This window comes from Lampetra planeri, chromosome 4, assembly GCF_965212315.1.
Source record: "Lampetra planeri chromosome 4, kcLamPlan1.2.h2, whole genome shotgun sequence".
Classification (NCBI taxonomy): Eukaryota; Metazoa; Chordata; class Hyperoartia; order Petromyzontiformes; family Petromyzontidae; genus Lampetra; species Lampetra planeri.
In genome coordinates, this window is record NC_136110.1 from 17862429 (window position 1) to 17889497 (window position 27069).

Below are 27069 nucleotides of genomic sequence, written 5' to 3' on the forward strand. Positions count from 1 at the left end.
CCAGAGCCCTGGCATATTGACGATATCATAGGCCTTGATCAGGTCAATAAAGTAGAGATGTAGGTCCTTTTGGAATTTCCTATACATCTGCTGTAGCAGACGTAAAAAAGCTATGGCGTCTGTGCAGGACTGCCCTGGCCTGAAAACCCCATTGGGGCTCCGCAAGCCTCTCCTCAGCATGCTTGGCAAGACAATGTTGAATAATCCTTGCCAGGACCTTTCCCAGCTCACTGAGGAGGATGCCCTGTAGTTAGTCTGTGCGGTTCACCTTCAAGAGGGGGACCACCAGGACATCCTTCTATTCTTGCAAAACTCGTCCAGTGGTTCGGACAGTTGTGATGATGTCGTATAAAAGTCCACACAGACGTTACCCTCCCTCTGCATTTCACTTGGGAGATCGTCTCTGACCAGCACTTTTCCTGTTCTCAGACTCTGGATCACCTATGAAACTCTCAACAGATAACACAATACCGCAGCCCCAGCAGGGTCATCCCCACCTCACCTCTCCCAAGACCTGACAGAAATGCTCAGCACATTAGCAAACCTGTTCCAGCAGGTGAGAGATCGGATCACCGTTCTTTCCCCGAAGGATAGTAATAGGTGTGGTTCTGCAGGTAAAGTTTTTTTTAACGTAATTAAAGAGTGAATTGTGATCACGGGATACTTTGGCAGATTCCATCTCTTCAGCAACCCGGTACCACCACTCATCCTTGCAGCACCGCACAGCTCTCCAAACCTCCGAGCGAAGGCTGCGGTAAGCCTCATTTTCCAGCGTGGGATGCAACTTAGCACCAACACCATCAAATGGCCAAAAATACCTGGATATTGATGTGCTACTATTGATGCCGTTCCTAAAACCAGTTGCTTATCTCTGCAACACAACATATGAAGAATTGACGAATGTGTTGAGCCTTTTGAAAACATCATAACCACAAATAGGAATTGTCACTTGCTCTTTATTCGTAACAATACATTTTCGAACTGCACAGTTCGAGTTGGTTTTACTTTACATTTTTCAAAAATAACTATTGTGCACTCGCAACGACAAATAGCTATTGTGCACTAGCAAAAACAAAGCCAGCTGCTCGATTTCATTTTCAGAACAAGTCCCTGTTCTAAGCACTGATCGAATAAAGTAAATGGTCCCACGGTCTATGTACAAAATAAAATGATAGTCTTTGTGGCAACTGTTCCACCGAAAAAGGTGTGGCTATAGAAATCGAGGGGGGGGGGGTAGATAAGAGAGGAGAGGGGCTAAGGATAGAAAGGGAGGGCGATATGAAAAGGCCCTCAAGAAGCATCGGCTGGCGCTTGTGTTAGAACCACACAATATAAACTGTTAAACTGTATTCAAGTATTTTCAAATATTAAATAATTTATGTTTACCAGTCAAACGTGCCAGTTTTGTATTCATGGTCCTTTGTTCAAATACATTTACAGATTGATATCCGTATACACTCTGCACCAACAGTACGCTGGCATTGCAGCAATCACCTGCTTTCGCGTGTGCTCTCTACACCACGATGAACAAGCAGCAGGGCGCTGTGCAAATGCTCACTGGGACCCGCGTGCCTATTGGTAGGAATAGGAATAAACTGCTCAGAAAAATACCTGATCAGCACAGAAAGCTGACCTCCAAATCAAACGGCCGACACTTGCTTCTCAGTACAAATACCAAACGAAGCAAAGGAACGTGCGCGTTGCTTTTCTCTGTGGCCTGGGAATTATTGTTGTTATGATTATTGTTATATCGTAGAAATTGTATCCAGTAATTTAGGATTTATGGAATAATTCATGTGTTATCTTTAAAATATCTATGACTTTTTTGAAACCTTGAACACATCCTATTTTAAGGCTGTCTATGTTTCCAACATAAGAACATTGTAACAATTTCAAGATATACAATTATTCTAAAGATGTAAACTTGCGTGTATTTTGTACACACCAAAATGAACACTCCCGAAACGCCAAAACATAAAAAAACACCTTGTGCTATTTTTGCTCTTTGTATCAAGTAGGAAGTAGCTGTATGTTGATACACTGGCCTAAGCCCACTCCAGCAGCTTTCTTCTGGTGGTGGAAAATGCTTACAATAAATAAAATAAATAAAAAGGGAATATTTTGTTATGCCCATCTGTATTGTGGATGTGCAAAATATAACAAGGTCATATTACTCGTTATGTTTGGGTTTGGCCACAAACATCTGGCCAAATTTCTGCTGCTAGAGCCTCCACCACCCGACATAGCCAAACTAATTAAATTATGAAGCGTTTACGTGTTTAACAATAAGCCAATTCTTCACGTTTCAGTTCGCCAGTGGAAACAATTCTTACAATTGCACCATATCAAATCATTTGCTGCAAAAACCTACAGGCTAAGGTATTTTAAATTTTTAATTCCACAGCCTTGATCAAAATTGAAATTTTATTCGGGTGTGCATTAGCTCTGCACTCAACTTGTAACATTTACGATCTCAGTGAATTCCCACTCCTAATTCGCCAATTGAATTTCTGGTCTACGAAGGAGGTGACTTAAGCAACAACCGGTGACGCTGTCGAGGTGTCGTTGGCATCTTTGTCGTCGTTGTGAATCGGCGAGAGGGCGGCATGGCACCAGCTAGAGCACGGACTCACGGCTGGGCTCCACGATATCGCCATTGCCTGGCATGAGTGGCCGGTCTTCGTGCCACGTCTTCCCATTGGGCACTGGCTCGCACTTCACCTCCTGCAGCTCCTCTTCTCTGCCACGTTTCTTCTGGTCGCGTTGGCTCAGCACGTGCAGGATCCCCGCCCCGATCGCGTCACCCTCCACGTTAATCACGGTGCACGTCCGGTCCCTGGCACAACCAACAATGGCCTCGTTAGTGTGAACCCCCTCGCAATGGAGGATATGTTACCAGGGAGAAAACGTACCATTTTTATTTATAAACTCAATGCAATAAAACAACAAATCATTATCACCAGACTTGCTCAATACACTTCTGGGTAAAGGTTTCCCCAAGCCATCTCGCACAGTTTTGCGATGTAACAATCTGTCCGGCACCTGCAAACGAGCCAATCTCATCCCTCTGGACTTCCTCTCGAGCGTGTTCACTCAGTGGGCTGCCATTCCATCGTTAGTCTCAACCACTGGCCAAAACCCTTTCTAGTGCTGTGAATTTGCCCAAGACCATTTACTTTTATCAAGCTTTTTCCATTCCGATGACAAGGGTATGTCATCAGTTTTTCAATTCCGTTCTAGAATCAGAAGGCCATGCGGGAGGGTGTGTGGCACAGTTTGGTGCCAGCTATCATAGAGTGTGTTCGTGTGGCTACAGTTCTCTGCGGCGAGTACAGTACGTCTCTAAAAACTACGGCATTATGCCTCTAAATAAAATGTACGCAAACTACTTGCGCGTTCCGAGATTCAGCAGTGAACGGGACCCACCCTGCAACTTGCAGACGTCTCGGAACAGGAAAGGGTTAATCAGACAATGATGTCACTAACAGGACATAATTAACATTCAAAATATTAATTCAGAAGTCTAATTGTTTTCGAGCACATTCTTATGACCCAGAAGGTGATACTCATTTTATTGAGCCCAAAGGGATGAAACGCTGAGTCGACTTCCAACCAGGATTTGAATTCTCAACCTCTGGATTGCGAGCCACTCGCTTGAGGGCTGAGCCACCTGGCCGGATAGATGCAACACAGAGATGTACTGTGACCACAATAGGCAAATAACAACGTCTAGATTTATAGCATGTTTAACCTTTCAGGGCATCCTAAATTAGAGTGACAACCAGTTTGAATTGTCTATGCCAGCGGTTGCCAGCCTGTGCTCCATGGAACTGTTGCAGACACAACTTATGTTATCAAACATCACAGTTTGGATGGGTGGGTGGGTTGGTAATTGAGCGAGTGGTTGAGTTGGTTAGTGAGCGAGTTTGTGAGTGAGTGGATTGGTTAGTTGATGAGTGGGTGGGTGGGTGTACTGGTGTGTTAGTGGTAGAGCCCAACCGATGCCAGATTATTGGGTCCAATGCTGATACTGATTTTGGAGTACTAGTTCACCGACTGCCGATATAGACCGATATTGTAAAAAAATGCTACATTTTCTAATACATTTTTTATTCTTCTACTTTATTAAACTTTAAATATTTGAGAACATTGAACTGAAATTATACTATGAACAAGCAAACAAATAAAAACACACATCAAGAAGTTTTTTAATGGATTCAACATAAAACTAATAGTAAAAAATACTTTCAAATTTAACGTCAGCTATTTTGGCCAAGTCTGGCAGTGCTCGCACATCAGAGTTCATGTCTCTAGTCATGCCACTCGAGCAGTTGCAGATTGTAGTGAAGATAACAGCACCTCTGCATTCTCACTACTGCATGTTGAAGTGCACATTAATCAACACCTTTTTTGTAGCAAAATTGAAGAGGCCACGTGCAGAGACTGATGGCGGGGAGAAGAGTTGGTGAGGTAATGATGGGTCATGCACTGCAAGCATCGTACGACCCCGAATATGCTAGTGACTTAAGTGCACGCCTCAGCTGCGCCACCTCACGCTTGTAGTATCAGAGCTCCCTCTACCAGATCATTTAACAAATAGCAATACCAACTGCCAAACGTAACATTTACAGGTACAAGAATCGATTTATTTTTGGTTCATTATATATGTAATCGTGGCACATCAGACTGTTGACCGATACCTCGGTTAAGCCAATAACATCGGTTAAATCTATGTATCAGTCGGGCTCTAATTCGTGGGCAAGTGGGGACTATGATAGGTCGGACACCACAGGCACAGGTGTGGGGAATGCAAGTGCACTGGAGAACTCACACGAGCCAGTCGACTGCCAGGATGAGGGAAATGTCGTTGGTGGGCAGGCTCACTGCTTCCAAAATGATGGCCAGTGTAAGTACGCCACCTGCCGGAATCCCAGCAGCTCCCACACTCGACGCCGTTGCTGTAACGCTGTCAGTAAGACACACAGCACAGCTTGTGTTAACACAGGGGACGGGGGGGGGGGGGGGCAACACCACGCCTGGCCGCCTTTATCTCCCCAGTGGAGATGTTTACACGTCACACCAGGTACTCATTTAAGGCGGAGTCGACCTAGGGGAGGCCCATGACCAGTTCAGATAATTGTTACTGGTGTTTGCCATGAGCAGGAATCGAACTCGGGTCGCTGGGTTCGTAGCGCAGGGTGCTAACCGCTACACTACCACTCCCTACACTCCAACACAAACAGCTGTCAAAATTCAGGCATTGGCTCCATATCGCATTCGCCGCTTGTTGCAGGAGATGAGTGGTTCAAATCCGGCAGGCCGTCCTGGTTAATACTGAAGTGCATGTTGCGAGTTACTCTGGCAGCAACATCACAAGGAAGAGATGGTGTAATAAGAACAGCTCATATGCGGAAGAAAGATGGATAATGGATTCTAGATTTGAAGCTTTCGTGACTGCAAGGATTCATACTCTTAGTTCTTTCGGTAAAGTCACGTAGGTAAAAAATTAAATTAATATTATTTTATTTTATTTTTATAAATTTTAATTTCATTTTTTACGTACGTGACTTTACCTAAAAAACTAAAAGTATGGATAATGGCATCGTAGGGCTAAAGGATGACAATGGCATGAGGAGGTCTTCATGCAATAGTGGTTAAATAATGGTTGACAATGATGGCACACAATCCAAAGCATTATTTTGTTGGGTGGAGTTAAAACTTAAATAAACCGGTTTTACTTTATCGAGACCATAAACCCACGTACAGGTTCCTGCGAGTGACTCTGGGTCATTGTCCCCCCACTGATGGCACAGCATCGTGATGAGTGGAGGCATTCAACTGTTCAATGCGTCAGCACCACGGACTACTCCTCACCACTGTACAGGCAATAGGCGACTCACAGGATGGTGAAGATCTGTCCGGCGTCCAGTGTCACGTTGTTCATGTACGCGATGAAGACGGCCGCCACGCACTGGAAGAGGGCTGCTCCGTCCATGTTCACCGTGGCGCCAATCGGGAGGATGAAGCGGCTGATCTTCTTGTCCACGCCATTGTTCTCCTCGATGCATTTGATCATCAGCGGCAACGTTGCCGAGCTGCACCCCAATGGCGAGTGAAGAAACCGAACCTCCTTTTAGCACGGTTGGCTACGTACGATGTGAAAGAAATTCAACTTACATGTACGTGGAAGAAGATAAATACACCCCCCCCTCCTGTACCCGTCCTTCCACGTAGGAGAGAAAATGGCAGCATGGTTACGTCTCTTCAAACATCTGGAGGCAACACAGGTCGCCCTTGCTCTTAAAGAGAGGCAATGGTGGCACAAAGGAGAGCGGCCAATGTGCGGTGCACCATGTAGACCGTTTAACGGCGTTGTGTAATACGTAGTGGTAATGTCCTGTTGCCTTGTATGTTGTGGGTACAGTGTACGATATTGCATTTGGTTCTTTCGGTAAAGTCACGTAGAAGGGAAATAATAAAAATTTAACATAATAAAATGAAATTCTCACGACGTTTCGGCCACAACGCAAGCAGCCGTCCTCCGGTGAAGAAACAGAGCTGTCGGAAAGACAGCGTCTTAATGACCACTGCTAAGCTTGGCAGCATATTTTAAGCTGGGTGGGAGGAGGAGAGAGCATTGACAAAGGAGTTTACATATCAACATAGGAATTTAGCATATTGATGACAAATGCAGATATGGGGTTAGTCACTCCTTGTGGAATGTGTAGGCGGTTTCTAAGTCATATTATGCTAGTGTATTATGTAGGATTAGCAGTAATAAAGGGAGGGAAATTTTAATAATAAAGAACTGCAGCAGTCAAACCACCGCGTATCAAGCTAGTGCATTATGTGAAAAACAAAAAAGGAGTTTCTAAAGAACTACAAATTCCTACCATACAATAAACCGATGTGAAAAAACTAAATATAAACTACATCAATATAATCAATGTACTCAATATACTCTCCAATAAGCTGAACTATTAACATTAAGTAACTGGGTATACACTACACTATTGAGTACATTGATTATATTCATGTAGTTCATATTTAGTTTTTTCACATCGGTTTATTGTATGGTAGTAGGGTATTTGTAGTTCTTTAGAAACTCCTTTTTTGTTTTCCACATAATGCACTAGCTTGATACGCAGTAGTTTGGCTGCTGCAGTTCTTTATTATTAAAATTTCCCTCCCTTTATTACTGCTAATCCTACATAATACACTAGCATAATATGACTTTGAGACCCCCCACCGCCTACACATTCCACAAAGAGTGACTAACCCCATATCTGCATTTGTCATCAATATGCTAAATTTCTCCATTTATATGTAAACTCCTTTGTCAAGCCTCTCTCCTCCTCCCACCCAGCTTAAAATACGCTGCCAAGCTTAGCAGTGTTCATTAAGACGCTGTCTTTCCGACAGCTCTGTTTCTTCACCGGAGGACGGCTGCTTGCGTTGTGGCCGAAACGTCGTGAGAATTTCATTTTATTATGTTTTATTTTTATTCTTTTATTATTTCCCTTCTACGTGACTTCACCGAAAGAACCAATAATATGAATCCCTGCAGTCACGAAAGCTTTAAATCGAAAGGTATTGCATGTATGCTTAAGTGTTTGCCATGCTGTGTACGCAGCATTCATTGTGAAACATCCCGCACCTCCGATTAACACGGTTGGCTACGTACGGTGCAAAAAAAAGTTGTACACGCATACATGCGTAGTGAGTATTGTTAGCGTAATACGCCATCACCACTACCGACCTGATGTAGCGCCAGCCATGGGTCAAGAGGGGGCAACAGCGAGTCCGGCCTGCATGAAGTAACGCCGTTAGGCCAGGGAACCCAGAGGGTGGTTGGGAACCGGAGGTACACACCCCCAGTGGGGGCTGGGGGATTACGCAATAATCCAGGTACCTCCAGAAGGTTCTAGAGAGTAGGTGTGGCCAGGGGCGGAGTGACCCTGGGCACCGTAAATAAGTCGGACCTCTGAACAGGTTTTCCAGTTGTCGTCAAGCAGAAGACCAAAGAGCCAGCCCAGAATAGAACCCTGGGAACCCCCGGACCCGAAGTCCTTGTCAGGGCCGGGACCGAGTGGGCCAGTGGTCGGGACCCGAGGACCTTGGCTAGGTCGGGTCAGGCTAGCCTCCCCTGGGTCCCCCCGAGCTGGAGGGCTGTGATATAGAGAGTGGTCCCAGTGATTAGGGCATGTTAGCCCGGAGGCTATACCTCCTGTTGTATAGGAGCCTTTTTCCAAAATTCATACTAAGAATAATTCCGCCAATATATATATTTTTTTATAATATATAATGAAACCAAAACATTTAACCCCGCAGCGCACTCTCAAGCACCAAGCATCTGGAGGTCGTAAAATGTCATTAAATAATAAACTCGGGGCAAAGGAAGTGGCTCTCACAAAGGGTTTTATTGCAGTTTGGCATCTGTTTTCCGGATTAAAAGATGGCTCGAGGAAGCAAATTATCACCCCCAATAAACTAGAACAAACACACGCACACACGGACACACATACCACTCCCCCCTCCCCAACAGCAAAGCGACATCAAAGGAAATTCGGGTCCTTTGTGAGAAGACGCGCGAAGAGGGGAGGGAATTTCACGTTTTTTGTTTAAGCCCGAACACAGAGGGTGCACTCTCAGTATCCTCGCGACGGAGGCTTGTGAGGGAGGCTTGCGAGGAAGCAGGCACCGACATCAACCATGGGTGTTGTGGCTCGCAGAGAGAAGGGGCGATGCGTTGTTAAGAGCTGAGTTCGGCATGAGCCGACAGAGTATCGCTGAAAGTTTTATTCTACATTTATCCTGATGTGTTGAGTCGCTTGTAAAGTCAAGGATTGCGACAAGTTGTATTGTACTAAGCTTTCCGCAGTTGTTTAAGAGGTGTGCGAATATAATTAACAAATTTTGAGAGTGCCAGCGAACGAGCAGCGCCAGCGAGAGCACCGTGGGCTCGACCACACACACCACCAACACAGAAGCCTTGAGAGAGAAGAAACTTGCCAGCAGAAGAAGACTCCAGCAACAGGAGAAGGGCCAGCAACCAACCAGGATGGCGAGGCTCGCCGAGTAGCGATGTGCTACCCAGTGTGAATTCAGCGCTGACTGAAGAAGTATCGCTCGAAAGCCATTCTGCCCTGAGTGTCCGCTCCCACGAGCCACTGCAGTTCGAGTTGAGCTGACGAGAATTCCAGCAATCATCCTCGAGAAAGGGCGGAAAGCGCCAAACATCGACCAAGCCAGCATCACAGCGCCAGCCGCGCCATCGAACAAGGGGTCAGCTGCCAGCGGACGAGCGACAAGAGCGACCAAGCATCTTCAAGGACAAGCATCGTGCCGACGCAGCTCATTCAGCTGCGGAGAGAGAAGGCAGCTAACAGCAAACACGCCCCAAGCGAGAGAGAGGGCTCTCCGAAGCCGTTCGTATGACACGCCCGCATTCACACGCCAACACGCATCGCCGGCATCTGCCTGACGCAAAGAATTGATCAAGGGAACCAAAACCACACACACACATATACATACCCGGACTAACACAATCATTTATCAAGGGGACAATCCAACACACACCCACATGGAACCAACCCGAGCCAATCATAAGAAGACTAATTATAAGAGTGCATGAACCATTAGCTGATCGTGAAGACATTGGTGCTCATTGTGTGATAAGAATACGGTCGTTTATAAGTAGTACTTATATTAAAAAATTATTTTGATCGCGTAAAAATTACCAATAGATTCATCCATGTAAACTAAACTTTTGAAACCTTTGTTACGAATCTACACGCTCACAGAGAGAATAGTGTTAACCCTTTTGTTGGATCACAGAATCTTTCCCACGAATTAATTGAGGCTTAGCGAAAAGAAAAGCATCTGCGTCAGCAGACACACACCGCCGCACACCATCGTCCCAAGACATTTAGTTAATTATATAATCTTGCCGATGAATCAATTGACGTAAACTTTTGCCTTCGGGATATAATAATTAGCTTTTTATTGCCTTTCGTATGAATATCGTCGCATGCATGTTTTAAGGACTTTCCCTATCGCCGTATATGCTCGCGTTACTCGGTGGAATTAATAAATTGTTCGGTTGCCCAGTTTAACAATGCAATCATTGATGGTTAAATGTACGGATCAATGAGGGATATTTCCCCGGTGATACTGTGGATAATTCCAAGCATGAGAGTTCGCATATTAGAGTGTTATGTTTTTGTTTAGAATTAAAATTGCTTAAAAAGTCTGAGTGGTTCCTTCCGGAGTTCATGCATAATAATCTTATTTATAAGAACTGTATCCTGCGTTGAGATTTGAATTTGTAGACCTGACATAATCACACTAAGACATAATCAGTAAATGTTAAAGCAACTCATTGAATTGTCCCGATTGATAATACGACCCTCGACAACGAAGCAAAGCCTAATTATCATAACTACCCACATTAGCATAATCGCAAACAGTCACATAAATTAATAATATTAGCTTTCAAAACCCGACATATACAACACTCCCCAGGGTTAGTGTTAGGGACCTTGTATTCCCGTTATTATTGTTATAAATAAACGTGTTGCCTTCAGAAAAGACCGAGTCTCCATCTGTACCCAATACACATGCATACAAAATTGACACATTATGCTGTACGTACAGTGGCTGGCATGCATCGTGTATTTTGAAGTGTTTGTATATATCGTTTGTACAGATGACGTTTCGTTTGCATTGCGTATATTGCCCGCAGTATCTACCATGTGGCTTTAGAATAAGTGCCATTATGAACAGTCTCATCCGCCCCATTCAACCTGCCCCAAGTCACATGGCAACAAAGGAAGCAGCTGTGCTGGAGTCCAAAATCCTCGATATTTGCGTAGGGGCTTAAAACATTACGGCTATGTCATTCAAGTTGGTTAATGGAGTGAAACCCTCCCACGCCGTGGCACCCGTACGGTTTTCAGGATGAAGCAGTAACACGGTGCAAGATCATACAAGCAATGTGCAAATTCAACAACCATTAAAAGAACCAGGGTCGCGTTAACATTGCAAAGTTAATGAACCCCATCGAACCCATGATCAACTAGTTGACCACGTAACTCACATATTTCTCAGGAAACAGGTCTGTTTTGAAAACTGTACAATCGACTGCAATAAAACTGTGCAATCGACTGCAAGATCAGTACCAGCTCTCAGTACAAATCAATTTGTAAATATCGGTAACCATGTCAACATTGACGCCAATTCCTCTACTGTCCGGGTCAAACCTGGAGAGGTGGGGACCCTAGCAGAGCTGTCTGACAAGGGCCTAAACCATCACCTACGCGGTGCAGCAGACAAGACCGTCTTGTGCACAGATGTGTCCCTCCACATAAAACATACAAGTATTTATTTGCACATACAATCGGTATTATGATGCACTTACAACTGGTAGTGGATCATTTCAGCAGTATTGGTCCAACACAAGAAAACTCTGAACAGTTTTCAACATCGTCTCGTAACAGCAGAGTCCCAGCTTATTTTGACCAATGTTGGTGAATTGCCAAATGTTATAGGCAAGGAACCCCTCTGTTAAATATTGGGTCTTAGCTTGACGCAAAACTAAATACACAACACAAAATAATCAATGGCTAACAAATATTTTTACTCTGTGGGTCTCTGTGCGAGTCTACGGATCTGTGCGCAATTCCAACGATTGGATAATATATTCTCCAATAACAACAGAATACGTGCCTTGTGGTCTCGACGACAACATCAAACAGAAGAAGCGAGCTCGAGGACACGACAATTACATTCACCTGGACGCAGTGCCGAATGCCGTTGTGAGGGGGGTGATGATGCCCAGGAGGAAGCGGTACGGGTTCTGCCTCGTGCACGCAAAGTAGATGAGAGGTAGGATGATGCCGCCATGCATGGCATGTCCCAGAATGCAGCACAGGATGTACTTCCCCAGGCTGGTGATGAGCTGCACCAAATCGTCCATCTCCACAATCTTGCTGGCCACCAGAAACATGATACCCAGGGGCGCATACCTGAGGGGAAGGGAACACAGGACATAATTATTAGTGCGGTTCAGCAACCGACCAGGCGGCTCAGCGGTGGAGCAAGCGGTTCGCCAGCCCGAAGTGTTGAAAGTTCAAACCCTGGTTGGGGGTTGACAGCCCATCATCCTTCCAGGGTAGAAACAATTAATACAACTTTTTATGGAAGTCAACAGTCCTATGGACAGACTCATACCCTCCTTGTAGATGAGTAATTTTCACCACTGGCCCAGGGCTATCATCAGCAGTGCTTGCGAAGTAGACAGCAGAATGGTTTGTTTATTCTTCCCCCCTTAGTCATTTTGCTCAAGCGGCAGGCCCTTGGCGGCCATCTTCCCCATCCTTTTCCGTTTCTGCAGTCTTCTTCATTCTCACAAACGCCGCTTCTTTCAGCTCCCCCAACATCCCAACCCTTGGTTTTTCTCTCGAACCTTTCCATCTCTAACCTCCATCTTCATCAAACTGTGCCCTCCTAGCATGGGAACAATCCAGTTCTGCCCTTTCCTTCGAATGACTTCCATTAGCGTTATTATTTCATTGATGCCATTCAAGATTACTTTCTTGATCTTCTCGGTCCAGCTCACTCCAATTCCTTCTCCACACTATTCTAACCGTCTCAGTTGGCTCTTTCTCAAGGTCCACATTTCCACTCCATTTAAAATGGAATCTTTGTATGGATAAGAAACTAGTGGTTTATTTAATGCAAAACTATGTTTTGTGTTGGATCAAAGCCTTGGCTCATTGACAGAACAAGTTCACTGCACTTTACAAGGCAGTGTGAAGATAAGTATCGGTGTTATTAAGGTTAGTCCCTGATTTATCGCATGCCATGAAACTTCAATAGCTTGCAAGGTATAACTCTTTTTCAGAAGCGACCTGGCCATAAATGATAGCTCAAGAAAGTGGCTTATCACGTGTAAATTTATAGCAGCCAAATACTCTAAAAGCATGTTTCTAAATGTGGAGGGAAAAACCGGAGGACCCTGAGAAAAATCCACGTGACCACGGGGAGAACATGCAGGCGTCAGGGTCGGAATCAAACCCACGACCTCCTGTATACCTGACAAAGTAGTTAACACCTCGTCACCGTTTGCACCCTTAAATGATGCACAATACCTATTTGATGCACGATATGTGCCGAATACACACAGGCAGAGCGAAGGACACACACATACCACATGATCCAGGACACCAGTACCATCGTGGCCTCGTTGAAGCTGTTAAAGAACACGATCAGAGCTTCTCCCTCAGGGCCCAATTTGCGCAGAGCGATTCCAAAGCAAATAGCGAACATCACGAGACCCAAGATGTTCATTCCATCAGCATCAGAACCCATGGGCACCTGCAAATAACAAAAAGACAACGATCAACACTGAACAGTTGTCTTCAGTAACTAGCTTCGCATAAAACGAGTGGGAAAAAAAACACAATTACAGTGAGCAACTTAAAGATAACATCACGGAAATTACTCCAAGAGGACAATACAGTAAGAAAACTTCCGTAACTTCTTTGTCAGAGACTGCGAGCAGCTGCTCTAGTTTCTTGCATTATTCTTGACTTAAAGCTTTCGTGACTGCAGGAATTCATACTCTTTGGGTCTTTCGGTAACTCTTTGGGTCTTTTGGTAAAGACCCAAAGAGTATGAATTGCTGCATTATTAATTTCCAAACGTTCACAATAGCTAATTAGTAGCTCGTCGGCCAGATAGCTGTGGTAGAGCAAACCTTCTGGTTCTTTCACACAAATGAACTAGTCAGTCTATCTGACGACATCCATCTCACTGCATCTTTAAACTTGACTAAATCTCCATCCAAAAACATTACCATTCGGCTTCAATTAAAATCCGGCCTGGTTTCCAAATTCAGTGTTTGGCACAAAACTTAGAGCTAATGGCACCCACAAATATAATTTGAAATAGTTCCATTACAGTTAAGTTAAAAGTCAATGTTTATGAGAACTAGATGTGCTTTAGTATAACTGCTGAAGACACTGTGGAACTATGTCACTCACCTTTTCTTGTTTGATTATTTCCATCGTTCCATTATCGGTGGTCAAATTAATCTTAATGAACACCGTCTCGTATTTTGTTGCGTACTGAAAAAATATTAAACATCGCAAACTTAGAGCTAATGGCATACATCGAAAACAACAGTCATTTATAATACGTCATCTCCCATATAATTTGATGTTATTTTACAACTTGGTGATAAAATTGTTAAGTCGTCATGTCCTGTAAACCAGGACAAATGGCACAGTTATGTATGTACATAGTCAACCGTGATAATCGGAGGTTCATGAGAATATTCCACAGAAAGTCTTGTTTTGCAAAATTCTTACCGACTGGAATGCTGCAGAGACCAGATTTGCAGGAAATATGTTTCTGTTGAAAGAAAAACCAAACGGTGACGATCATGGAAAACAAAGATTAAGACTGCAATTGTGAACCACGTCCAGTCATATGCGAGCGAGTGACATAAAAGTATGAGGCTCGAGAAGAGAATAAGAGTTGAAAACATTGCAAAAACGTTGCCCCCCCCCCCCACAAAAAATGTAACGACAAAACATTTTAAACGTATATTGACTTCGGCCTGGCAAGTTTTCACGTTGTTTTGAAAGGTGAGCAAACCATAATTTTCAAAGTATCAACCATTGTTATTACAAAGGGACAGTTAAGATGATTGTAATTATGGAGAAGGATTCTTAATCTCTCCATGAACCAGATAAAGTTTTAAAGTTCATCTGAGAGAGTTTCCCAGATAACACTGGCACTGTGGCTTGACTTGTATTTTCCAAGTATCCAGTTGATGTTCTGATGCAGTTGACAGTTACACCACCGGTGTCTTCGAACAATGTCAAAGCCAGCCGAAGTCTGCGTTCTTCAACTCTGTTCGCCAACGTTCTTCCAGATCTAGGCGAGATTTTTTTGGACAGTGAAACAGCAGCACGATCCCAGAAGGGGGATCTGGACTAGTCAGCGACGAGGTACATTGTTGAGGTCTTGGTTGATGGCTAGGTGGTTGCCATAGGCAAGAAAACGTGGAAGATCCCTTGCAGTTTGCGTAACGTCTCTGCGAATATTTGGTGGCAGAATGTTCACCAGTCATTTCCAGTGTTCTGGTTGGTATGTACATCGCATTATTCCATTGTGCATCTAGCAGTTTTGTCTACAACTTCCCCGACCAGGCTGGAGTGCAGGGACTGCCACTGAGTAAATCAGTGAGGGGTCGGCAGTTCGCAGCACATCACCTGAGACACCCCTAGGTCGTTCGTGCAAGTTTCTATAGCAGGGCAATTCTTGATTTTTTATTTTCACAGATCTGTCTTTTGTGGAGCTTGAAAGTCTGTTCATGATAACACAGAGATATCTGGGAGTGAGGTTATAGTGCAGTGGGCTACCAACAAAAGGGCGCATCAAATGTTGCACCTGCTGAATTATAGCTGAACTCCTGTAAATTTGTAAAAAATATAACTTTATAGTTCATTGGATTCCTCCAGTATAAATAAACATTCTGATCGGATTCTGATTGTTTAGGTGGACGGATTATATGCCTCCAATAAAGTGAGATCCGCTGCTAGAGTATTGGCAATGTTCTCGACGTTTGTGGCCTGTGCAGCAAGGCCCATGCCACCTGCATAAATTAACTTGCAAAACGCTGAGCCTAGAGGGAGACCATTGCGGCCGAGCTCACCAGTTGCTGAGCATCTCGTCGAGTAGGGTTCATAAAGTAAACATCTCAAACACTAAAAGAACAAATTCCAAAAATATATATAGATATAAAATCAAAACAATTGGTCGTGACGTCCAACGCCGAAGGCACACACCACACCCGTAGTTTGCATGGGCGGCGCAGCCATGTCGACAAACACGTTTACACTCCATCGCTGACGCGTTTCAACATTCCAGCACTCACTGACATTTATCTTGTTTCAGTGAGAGGGTCTTCGTCTATAATTGCCAACATTGCTTTGCGCAAGAATGACTACCGACGAGACACTGAAATATCAAAACGGGTCCAGAGTTTGTATTAAATAAATGCTGCTGAAATTACACACTCCCAGATGGCCGCGTGGTTAACGGGGAGTGTAACAATACCTTTATGTTGTATGTGGAGGGGCAATTTTGTGAAGGAGCTATTGGTTTCTAATGGAGGCCGAGCGATCTACACGTGGCAGTACTTTTTGGTATGGATTCCAGCTGAAGCAGTCACTTCCTGTAGGCCACTGCAAGTCGCCCAGGTCACACGAGACCGTGGTTTAAGGCAATAATAAAAGCTCCTTGTGTAAGATCCTGCTTCCTGCACAACCACTCGCTATGGTGCGATTCCCATGTTTCAAAGAGAGACTTCATTGTCTCGCGTGTTTGCATTGTGGTTTTGATTGCCGTCAATATTAAGACTAATTAATGGGAAATTAAGGGTGACTGTGCATACTTTTTCCAAAAAATAATATTAAGAATAATTCGGCCAATATATATTTTTTTCTTAAATAATAAATAAGTAAACCCAACACTCTCAATCTGCTACCCCTCACAAACCGCACCAAGCATCTGGAGGTCGTAAAAGGCCATTAAACAATAAACTCCCAGGGCAAAGAGGGGTTAACGACGATCTGCGAAATCTCTAGGTTGTCAGACGACCATATGCCATGACCTCCCTAAACGTTTTGGACAGTTCACAAACAAATCTCCAGAGCCACAAATGGACATGATAACTGGAATATTTTTTTTAATACGGTAAAAGTTCGAAGCTTGATGAGAAGAATAAGTCGATATTATAGACTGCAGTCTACATTCGTGGCTGTATTATCAATTCCCTTATTTTACTCTTATTCACCGCATATGTATACATTTTGTATCTTTCTATCTACGTGACTTTACCAAATTAACCAAAGTACATGAGCTCCTGCAATCACGAAAACTTCAGTGTAAACTAAAGCTATCTCTCCAACCTCCAGATATCAAAATATAACTCGAGAATAAACACACACCGACAAGCATCAGCTGGGAACCAATGCAAGAGTGAGGAGTGGCGACCAGCAGACGAGCTGCACGCGCTATCTGACGACGGAATCGTCGTGCCGACTCGTCATCCAGCAGCGGACAAACAGCTGCAGACGACGCTCTGAGCGAGACAGGGAGCAACGAAGCCGTTTGTATGATACGCCCAACCTCACACACTCACCGCTCTGCAGGGAACAAACTAAATTTTGCTACAAGGAATGCCCAACCTCGGCATCTGCTTTACGCAGATAATTGATCAATGAAGACACACACACACACAACACGCATATCGGGACGAATAAGATTGTTCCAAAAATTATCTTTGTGTTTCAAGAAGGGTTGCCATTCCAAAATGGTGCGTTAAATATCAACTGATAGTGAAAATAATTTCTGCCGTCGAGTTACATGAATACGATTGTTAGAAGTATTTTAGTCATTCGTTTCGTTAATTGCATAATCTTGCCAATGAATTAATTGATAGCTACTTTTGCCTTCGGGATATGTTTCTCTATTGCCGTTCGTATGAATATCGCCGCATGCATGTTTAAGGACTTTTTCCTATCGCCGTATATGCTAGCGTTACTCCGAGGAAGTAATAATTGTTCTGATTACCCAATTTGACAACATAATCATTGAGGGTTAAATGTACGGATCAATGAGGAGAACATCTCCAGGGAGTACTGTGTTAACAATTCCAAGCATAAGAGTTCGCATATTAGAGTGTATGTTTTTGTTTAGAATTAAAGTTGCTTAACACAGAAGTGTCTGAGTAGTGCCTTCCTAAGTACATGCATAATAACCTTAATTATATGAACTGTATTCTGCGGTGAGATTTGAATTCGGAGACCTAACATAAACACACTAAGAAATAATAAGTAAATGTTAAAGCGAGAATAATTGTATTATCCCGATTGATAATACGACCCTAGACAACGAAGCTAAGCATAATTATCATAACTGCATACATTATCATAATTGAATACATTTACATCACTTAATATGATAATTACATTAAATTGCATAATTTCGGATAATTACGCATTTTTCCAATCTTCATTTAATTTTTATTATTTTTATTAATTTTCAAGACCCAGCATATACAACAATACCTCTCCTGCCATGCCGATCTATTTTAATTACTTTTGATCAAATGTGTCTCAGCTGGTTTAGACTTGACTTGTGGTGCTTCGGCGTGGGAACACAAAATCTGAATATTTATTTAGACTTGAGAAATCCGAAGAGCTAGAAAACTCTTTTTTCACAGATGTCCAGTAGGGGTGGGTCATAAAATTACTACAACAACAATCAATACAAAAACACGATCAGAGTGCAAAGTATAGGAAAGGAAAGCAAATCACAAAAAATACGTAAAATAGATCAAGTATGGAAGTTAAAACTCCCAAGCTTGAGCAAGACAGCACAACAGCAAGAAACAGTCCCAGACCACACCAAGACAACACACAGTCCCTTGATAAAATTTCACATTACAATTGAACGACTGAACACGCACACACATCGTTACCGCTTTATTATTTCAATGCTGACATATTATCTCGTTCTGATCGGACTTTTGGAAACATTACCGAATTGTGGTGCAGTGCTTGCATTGTCTTTATATATAGACTACCACCGCGTATACCTAAATTATTGGCTTAAGGTTTTCAAATACTGTATGTAATAGCCGAATAGTATATATCGTGGCTGCACCGGGGGTGCCCTTCAGCTGCTACGACTGTGCTACAGCAATAACAGCAACTCAACGAGTACTACAGCATTAATTACAGCTACTTTAGCAACAGAAATAACTACAGCAGTAATAGAAACAACCGCTTACAGCATAAACAACCACCACCAACGACTGCAACAGCAGCAACGACAACAACTGGCAACTACAGCAACAAAAACAAGTATTACACCAGCAACTAAAACAATAACAGCAACTAACTACGGCACAAACGGGAACAACTACTACAGAAAGCAACCACTACAAAAACAGCAGCAACTACACACAGTTATTGCAGTAGCTACTACCGCAAAACCATTGCCAATTACTGCTGCATAATCTCCAACTAGAGCCAATGAAGCAGTAACTTTAACAACCACTACAGCAGTAACGACCACTATAGCAACTACTCCCACGGAAATAACTACAACTATTAAAAACTATAAACTATTTTTATTTTACTAGGTAAGGCCCATTCAACTTTCAGGCTCGTTTTCAGAAGCCACCTGGCCACAAATGATGACCCCAACAAAGTGGTTTATTAAGTGGAAATGTATAGCAGCCAAATAGTCTAAACGCATGTTGATTATAAATGCAGAGGGAAAACACGGTGGACCTGGAGTAAAAACCAAACGACAACGGGGAGAGAGACATGCAAACTAAACATATACAGCAGGCGTCAGGGTCGGCATCGAACCCACGACCTCCTTCATACCAGGCGAGGGAGTTAAGACATCGCGACCGTGGCGCCCAACGACAGTTAACAGAAAATCAACAACTTACTACAGCAGCAACTGCGACGACAGCAATATCTGCTGCGACAACGGTGTTGTGAACACACATTTATCGTCTGCCTCGCACGCCTGGAATACCCACTTGTAAGTCTTTCAGTCGCTGGTTTTAAGTACAGACTATTATAATCAGCCGTAGCGGTGATGATGCCAACCTACTACTACACACGCGTGAGCAGTTCCTGCGCAACTGCCCAGATGTCTCCCCACTGAGAAGGGCACGCAAGGGCAAGGCTGCCATCTTTCGGCTCTGCCTATAGCAGCCACTGGATCGGCGTGCACATCATACAGAGAACGTGGCCGTGGTGTCCGATTCCATCTCCATCTCGTGTTTTAGCCCCACCGGATCCACTGCCTTATAGCGAAACTGCCGCACTACCTGCGACGGCTGGGCGACGGCTGGGCAATCGGCCGTGCTATCACCCACCGTCATGGAGATAGAAACAATAAAATAACACTTTACAACTATGAACTATTTTTATTTTACCAGATAAGGCCCACAGTGCTTTATAGTTGTTTTTCAGAAGCAACCTGGCTATCACAAATGATAGCTCAAGGTAGTGGCTTATCGTGTAGAAGTGTAGAGCAATCATATACTCTAAACGCATGTTTCTAAATATGGACAGAAAAACCGGAGGACCCGGATAAAAATCCACACGACCATGGAGAAAACATGCAAACTCCAAATATACAACAGGCGTCAGGGTCGGGATCTAACCTATGTGCACTGGCATACGAGGCAAGGGAATTAACATCTCACTACCACGGACAGCTACCACCGGTCCAGACCATAAATCACTCTGCCAGTGCTGCTGCCCCCTTTGGCCTGTGTAATTCGGTCTCCTAAATACACGGTCCATTGGAAACAAGTCATCGTTAAAAAGGTAGCTACAACGTGTTCCTAGTCACCGAGACGTGGCATACACAAGCGAAGATACAGCACTAAATCGGTGCACACCACCGGGCTACGTCTGGACGTACCACGCCCATAACAATGCGATGCCAGGACAAACCATGGTGGAGTGGCAGCCATCGCGTCCAAGAAGCTGGCGTGGAAGATCATCCCTCCACCATTTGCACCTGAAGACGTTCCGGGTCCCTGTGCTTCTCGGTCACCGCGTCCTCTAGCACAGCGGTCCCCAAACTTTTTGGCACCAGGGACCGGTTTCGTGGAAGACAATTTTTTCACGAACCGGATCTTTCCCCATTTTCAAAGAAGCTCTCCAGCGATGTTTGTTTTTTACTCATTTTGGATCGGGTTAGCTTGTGGGCTTACCAAAACTGAGACTGAGACAAGTGCGCAGTGCGGGAAAGAGGCGTGGTTGGAAGTGGTAAATAAAATAATGGGGCGGGCCACGTGCGGACTCGCCACTCACCTCCTGCTGTGCGGCCCAGTTCCTAACAGGCCACAGACCGGTACCGATCCGTGGCCCGGGGGTTGGGGACCCCTGCTCTAGCACTATCGTCCAGCTGCTTCTCTATCGCCCAAGGGTCATCGCTCATTCCCCGACACGTTCTTCGTCGAGCTGTTGAGGTACCTTCAAGCCATCGCGCTGTACAAGTGGCAGATCGTATCGGTCGGTGACTTGAATATTCACATTGAAAGAGCTCATGAGCCACACGCCATCCACATAAACTACATGCTCACTCATGTGCAACACGTGCCACAACGTGCCCACACACCGTGATGGTGGAACACTGGACCTTGCGATTATGTAGGTCGGAACTCTCGAGGAAATATTGGTTGAGCCACCAAACGTTATCTCAGACCACAGTCGAGTTCGCCGATACCTTTCATTTCCCCACCAATCATTGACGACAGTGTGGCGAGAGGTTAGCTGGGGAGTGCTAGATAAGGAAACATTCCGGACTGCTATCATCAACTCAAAGCTCTTCAGTGCTCACGAGCCAGATAGCGCAGACATTTTATTTTTTATCTGTGCTAGAGTACTCTCCAGTCCCTGGTTGATGAATTTTCACCAGTGGGGAAAGTGTCATTGGCCAGCAACTTCTGGCTCGGGGTAACTCCCAAGTGCTGCCAACTTCGATGACACTCACGCATGCAAGAGCAACGCTTCTGTTGAACAGACTTATCTTCGGATAGGCAGGTGGGCCGAAACGTGAACGGCACCGTGTCTCCCGTGGGAAGGAGCCATCGTATTGGAACCGCAGATTCACGGAGCGGTCTGCTCAGCCGAGTAAGCCGTTGAGCTCCAAGGCGAATCTTCTGGGAACAAACATGGTGGTGAAACCAGGAATGAACTGTCCATCAGCGCAGAACCTAATGACTTCTCTCACTGAAAAGTTTGCTGAAGTCCGTAGAGAAACAGAAGGCAATACCCCAGAGTAATTCCTGTCACCAGTCCCAGCCATTCTGGATATGTTCATGCCATGTTCAGCCAAGAAGATCCAGAGAATCATAATGATTGCTCCAACGAAGTTCTGTGGGCTGGACCCACTGCCGAATCAAGTCATGAAAGGAGTTCCTTCCAGAGCTTCTGCCGTTCATTAGGCACACGTGAAATACTTCAATTGTTCAAGGTTGCCTACCAACTTGCCATGTCGTCAATGAACAGTTGAAGAAGGCTAAAGCAAACCCTTCGGACATCAATAACTCCAGGCAAATTTCGAATTTAACATTCATGTCGAAGATAATTGAGAAAGTAGTGAATCGTCAGCTTGTGGATTTTCTTAAGCAAAACAGCCCCATCCCAAGCCTGCAGTCAGAATACCGACGCAGTTGCTCAACAGAAACGGCAAAGCTGAAGATCATCCGTGATGCATTTATGGCAACTGACCGTGGTGAAGTCACATTGCTCTGCCTACTGGACCTGTCTGCTTCGTTTGATACGGTTGATCACAGCATTTCAGTCAATCGTCTTCGGAGTACCTATGGCATTCAAGGTAATGTACTCTTATGGATTGAGTCCTTAATTACAGGTCTACACTATGGGAACCTCATTTGCCAGTAAAAATATGATAATTGGTCATGTTTGCGGTCTATGCAAACATGACTCCTTGTAAAAAGGTGTCAGTTTTGTTGCCAAATAGAAGGGTAAAAAAACAATTATCATATTTTTACTGGCAAATGAGGTTCCCATAGTGTAGATGCTTGCCCCGAGCTCTCATACTCTGATGGTGCATTGTCTTTGAGTTGTGCGCCTTTTGGCGTCATCTGGTCCAACCCATGTGAGACTAGGCTCTAAGGAAAGCTGTCTCGGGTGTGGACCAATCAACTTCAAGGACAGTGCACATTATCAGAGTTATGTTCTTTTGTTTGTATTATGACTGCAGGTATTGCGGTCTATGCAAACATGACTCCTTGTAAAAAGGTGTCAGTTTTGTTGCCAGATAGAAGGGTAAAAAAACAATTATAATATTTTTACTGGCAAATGAAGTTCCCATAGAGGAGAGACTTGATAACTCATTAACCCATTTGTAACTTTGTGTAATTATAACATGTTGCCATCGTGAAATATACTGCTTTGAAATTGGGTTCATATTTTTGAAACACCCTGTATAAATGACAATACAGACTTTCAGGGCAGAATTTGAAGGTGATTTGAATTAATTTTATCACATGCCAAATGTTGCATTATGCACCTCTCATATCTGGCCCTCCATATATACACACACAAGATATGTGGAGCAGGAAAATGTCCTGCGTGTTTAATTACTTGTATTGCCCACAACGATGGCAATGGTTATTTTGTATTGCCATTCTATGTTTGTGTATGGCAATATGGTTCAGGAGCCAGATGCCAATGTCGAGGTCTGCTGGTCACGAGGGGGCTTCAGGAGAGCGAGTTGGTGGACATTTGCTCTTCCTCCTCCACTGATGGAGTGCCGACTACTATGTGGGCCCATAGATTGCCACTTGTTTACTTTTTCACTTATCCATGTGCAATACTCACTTTTGAAAGCGTAAACATTGCGTAATGAATGCCTCCAGACTGGACATACAGCATGACTTGGATAAATATCAATGGGCTGAGTCAGCCTCAGTATTTGTGTTTGATAAGGGCTGCCTCGCGTCCAGCCAGACTTTGAAAAGCCTGCGAGTCATTTCCCCATCCCACGCATCCATAGAGGGATCTATCCACAACTAGATTACACACCATGTGCCACGTGCCATGTCAGCACTTGTATCCAGGACTGAAGTGCGATACAAACCAGCAGGGGGCAACGACACATCAACCCATCGATTAATATCGTTAGCCAATATTCTTCCTTCACATACTTGTCCCTCCACATAAAACATATATACCTATATATACTTTAAACATACCATTGGGCACAGCCCAATGTTATGTGGAAGTGCATAATTCCAGCAGCATTCAGTCAATACAAAAAACTATGATCCGTTTTCAAGTCTCAACAGCAAGTCAGGGCTTTCTTGAAGCAATATTGGTGAACTGCCAGATGTCTATAGGCAGGGTCCCTTTCTCTTACAGATGGGTCCTCATGTCGATTATTGTTGTGTGCAACACAAGGAACTGGAATCCTAGATCCTTCTTGCCAGATCCCCATTAACTTGAGTGTAACACTTCCAGTCACCTCATAGCTAAGTTATCCATAAAGCGATGCAGTCTTTAGGATCAGGCTCCTTTCCAATCCTCCAGACTCACGCTCTCGTAGTCCTGGGTTTAGGTGAAAGTGTATACAATTATCTCTAATTTTTAGGCCAGAAGATAAAGCGTGTGCTTTTAGATTTTGACGTCTTATTGACGCCAACAGATTCCAACATCCACACACAAACTGTAACACTGGTGGCGGTGGTTGTTGAAGGTTCGAAAAGAAAAAAGGTTGGCTCAAATTTGAAGTTAAAGATTTTAAATATATTTGCATACGGGTCTTTACCTGTTTGCCATGCATTGCACGAGTGCGTGTGTGCGTGTTTTTGGGGAGCGGTGGCACAGTGATTAATGCACAGCACAACGATTCCCGCTCACGGTCAACACCAGCAATGTTTATATCCGAACCGGTCCTGGGCCTCCCCTAGGTCGACTCCGCCTCAAATGAGTACCTGGTGCTGGGTGTAAACATCAACACTTGGGAAGACAAAGGCGGCCGGGCGTGGTGCTGGCCACCCACGCCCTCGTGTGCCGTGCCGGCCTTCAGAGGTGCTCGCTAACAGCACTTGGCACAAGTCTGTTAAGACTATACGGCAGGGGCGGTTTCTTCATTAGGGCGATTGGGCGACGCACCACCAATGTCATTCAACCACAGAGTCACGCTAGCCGTCACTGTCAGCCTCTGGATATAGTCCAATCAGCGTCATGTCACGTTCTGTGGAGTACCGCCTCTTTTTGGGCGATTTCACTACGGCTGAGAATCGCCCCGAGTGGCCCCATAGACTTACATTCAAAGATGTTTTTTTTCGAACGGGGGCGCTGCAATGCATTCTCTATGGCTTCCGGGAGGGCATGCACTAACGTGCTTACGTCATCATACGTGATAACGTCAGCATACGTAAGCACGTTTCATCCAACAATATAATTTATCGCCACCTAGTGGAATCTTTAATAAAATAAACTTGAGTGGTTTGTTTTAATAGTGAGTATATAAACAAACAAGATGTATTGTAAGAGTCACTTTATTTTTCATTAATATTAAAGAAGTGAAGTTGCCTTTACATGCTTAAGCTGTTAATTTATTCATTGCATGGGTGGACCTTATCCTTATCAATCATCCAGACATTTGCCCCCCCTGAGAGATTTTGCAGGAGCCGCCACTGCTATACGGGGGATGTTTGTCTTTTGTGTTAGTGAGAGATGCAAGTGAGAGTGAGTAGAGGTGAGTACGAGAGCCAAATGAGAGAGACGTGATAGTGATATGCAAGCGAGTAGACGTGTTTGTAAGATGAAAGTGAGAGCGTAGACGTGTGAGATGCAAGCGAGAGAGTAGACGTGAGTATGAGAGATGCAAGTGAGAGTGAGTACACCGTGTAAGAGATGCAAGTGAGAGAGTATACTGTGTGAGAGATTCAAGTGAGAGTGAGTAGACAAACGTGAGTGTGTGTGTGTGAGATGCAAGCGAGAGAGTAGACGTGAGTGTGAGAGATGCAAGTGAGAGTGAGTACACCGTGTAAGAGATGCAAGTGAGAGAGTATACTGTGTGTGAGAGATTCAAGTGAGAGTGAGTAGACAAACGTGAGTGTGTGTGTGAGATGCAAGCGAGAGAGTAGACGTGAGTGTGAGAGATGCAAGTGAGAGTGAGAACACCGTGTAAGAGATGCAAGTGAGAGAGTATACTGTGTGAGAGATTCAAGTGAGTAGACAAACGTGAGTGTGTGTGAGATGCAAGTGAGAGCGAGTTAAGACTATGCGCGAGTGGGTTGAGTGCATCACGGAGCGCGCGTGAGTCACTCAGCCGGGGAAGTCGCAACCATCGAACCCATCAACGCACGTGGCGGCGGAGGCGGATGATGTTGGCGGTGCCGGGAGCGACTCGCTCACGGCTCCCTCCCTCTTCGGGGTCGAGCGCCCTGGGGCCTCTTACCTGGCGAGGTCCAGGAAGGAGTCCACTGCCTCCTTCGACTGCGGCAGGACGACCGCGCCCGTGTACACCACGGGCTTCACGCCGCCCGCGCCGGGCTTGAGCATGAAGGCGAAGGCGACCCCCACGGAGGAGGCGATGAGAGTGGTGACGAGGAAGAAGAGGATGGCCAACCCACCGAGGCGTCCGAGCGAGCGCGGGTCGAGGCTAGCGGCTCCGGACACGAGGCTGCAGACCACGAGCGGGATGATGATCATCTTGAGCATGCGGATGAGCAGCTCGCCGGGAAAGGAGAAGTACGTCTTGGAGGCGAGGCTCAGGTCGGCGTTGCGCACCGCCATGCCGATGCCAATGCCCAGCAGCACGCCGGCGACCGTGAGCAGCACGAGGAGGTTGCCGCGCACGAACGCGCGCAGCCGCGAGCTCCACGGTCGCCTCTTCTCCTTGGCGGGTGCCATTCTTTCTCGTCGTCCCAACGGGGTTTTACCTCTCGAGGCAGGGGGGGTGATGGTGAGCAGGCCGGGTTTGCGAGCACAGAGAGGGGTGGGGTGGATAGACTGGTCCCTGGACAGCGGCGAGGAGAAGCGGCCGAGTGGATGAGCGCTCGGGGCGAGGAGAGTCGGGAGGGATTGTTGGTTGACAAAGAGGGGGGTCGGACAGTGAGTGAGGTGAGCAGCTGCAGGGAGAGAGGGCGAGCGAGTGGCGAGAGAGAACGCTACTTCAGCTACTTAAGGAAGGCGGAATGACGCAACCATTGCGATATCCTGCATCGAGTGACGGTGGGGGGTGTGGTGGGGGGAGCGGTGGGACAGCGGTTAGCGCTGCGCTTGCGCCCCGAGTTCGATTCCCGCTCACTGTGTGTGAATGTCGCCTCCTGGGGAGACAAAGGCGGCCGGGCGTGGTGTTGCCCATCCACACCCTCGTGTGCCGTGCCGGCCCTTCAGAGACGCTCGCTAACAGCACTTGCCCCAACAGTCTTAATAAGGCTATACGGGGGATCTTTGTGTGGTGATGGTAGGTGGT

The 27069-nt window shown here is 45.2% G+C and overlaps 1 protein-coding gene across 2 annotated transcripts; it reads right to left on the reverse strand.

Annotated features, from left to right (window-relative positions):
* Positions 1-940: 940 nt before the first annotated feature.
* On the reverse strand, positions 941-26798 carry SLC1A4 (solute carrier family 1 member 4). Of its 2 annotated transcripts, none has more exons than XM_078593373.1 (8): positions 26050-26798; positions 14373-14415; positions 14046-14129; positions 13211-13377; positions 11793-12026; positions 5901-6095; positions 4832-4966; positions 941-2836 (listed from the first exon to the last, which is right to left on the reverse strand). In XM_078593373.1, the coding sequence occupies exons 1-8, from the start codon at positions 26502-26504 to the stop codon at positions 2617-2619; spliced, it is 1533 nt and encodes a 510-aa protein (XP_078449499.1). In that variant the 5' UTR covers positions 26505-26798; the 3' UTR covers positions 941-2616. The 2 variants fall into 2 exon arrangements, with proteins under 2 accessions (XP_078449499.1, XP_078449500.1); XM_078593374.1 differs by lacking the exon at positions 26050-26798 and adding an exon at positions 20925-22551.
* Positions 26799-27069: the final 271 nt, after the last annotated feature.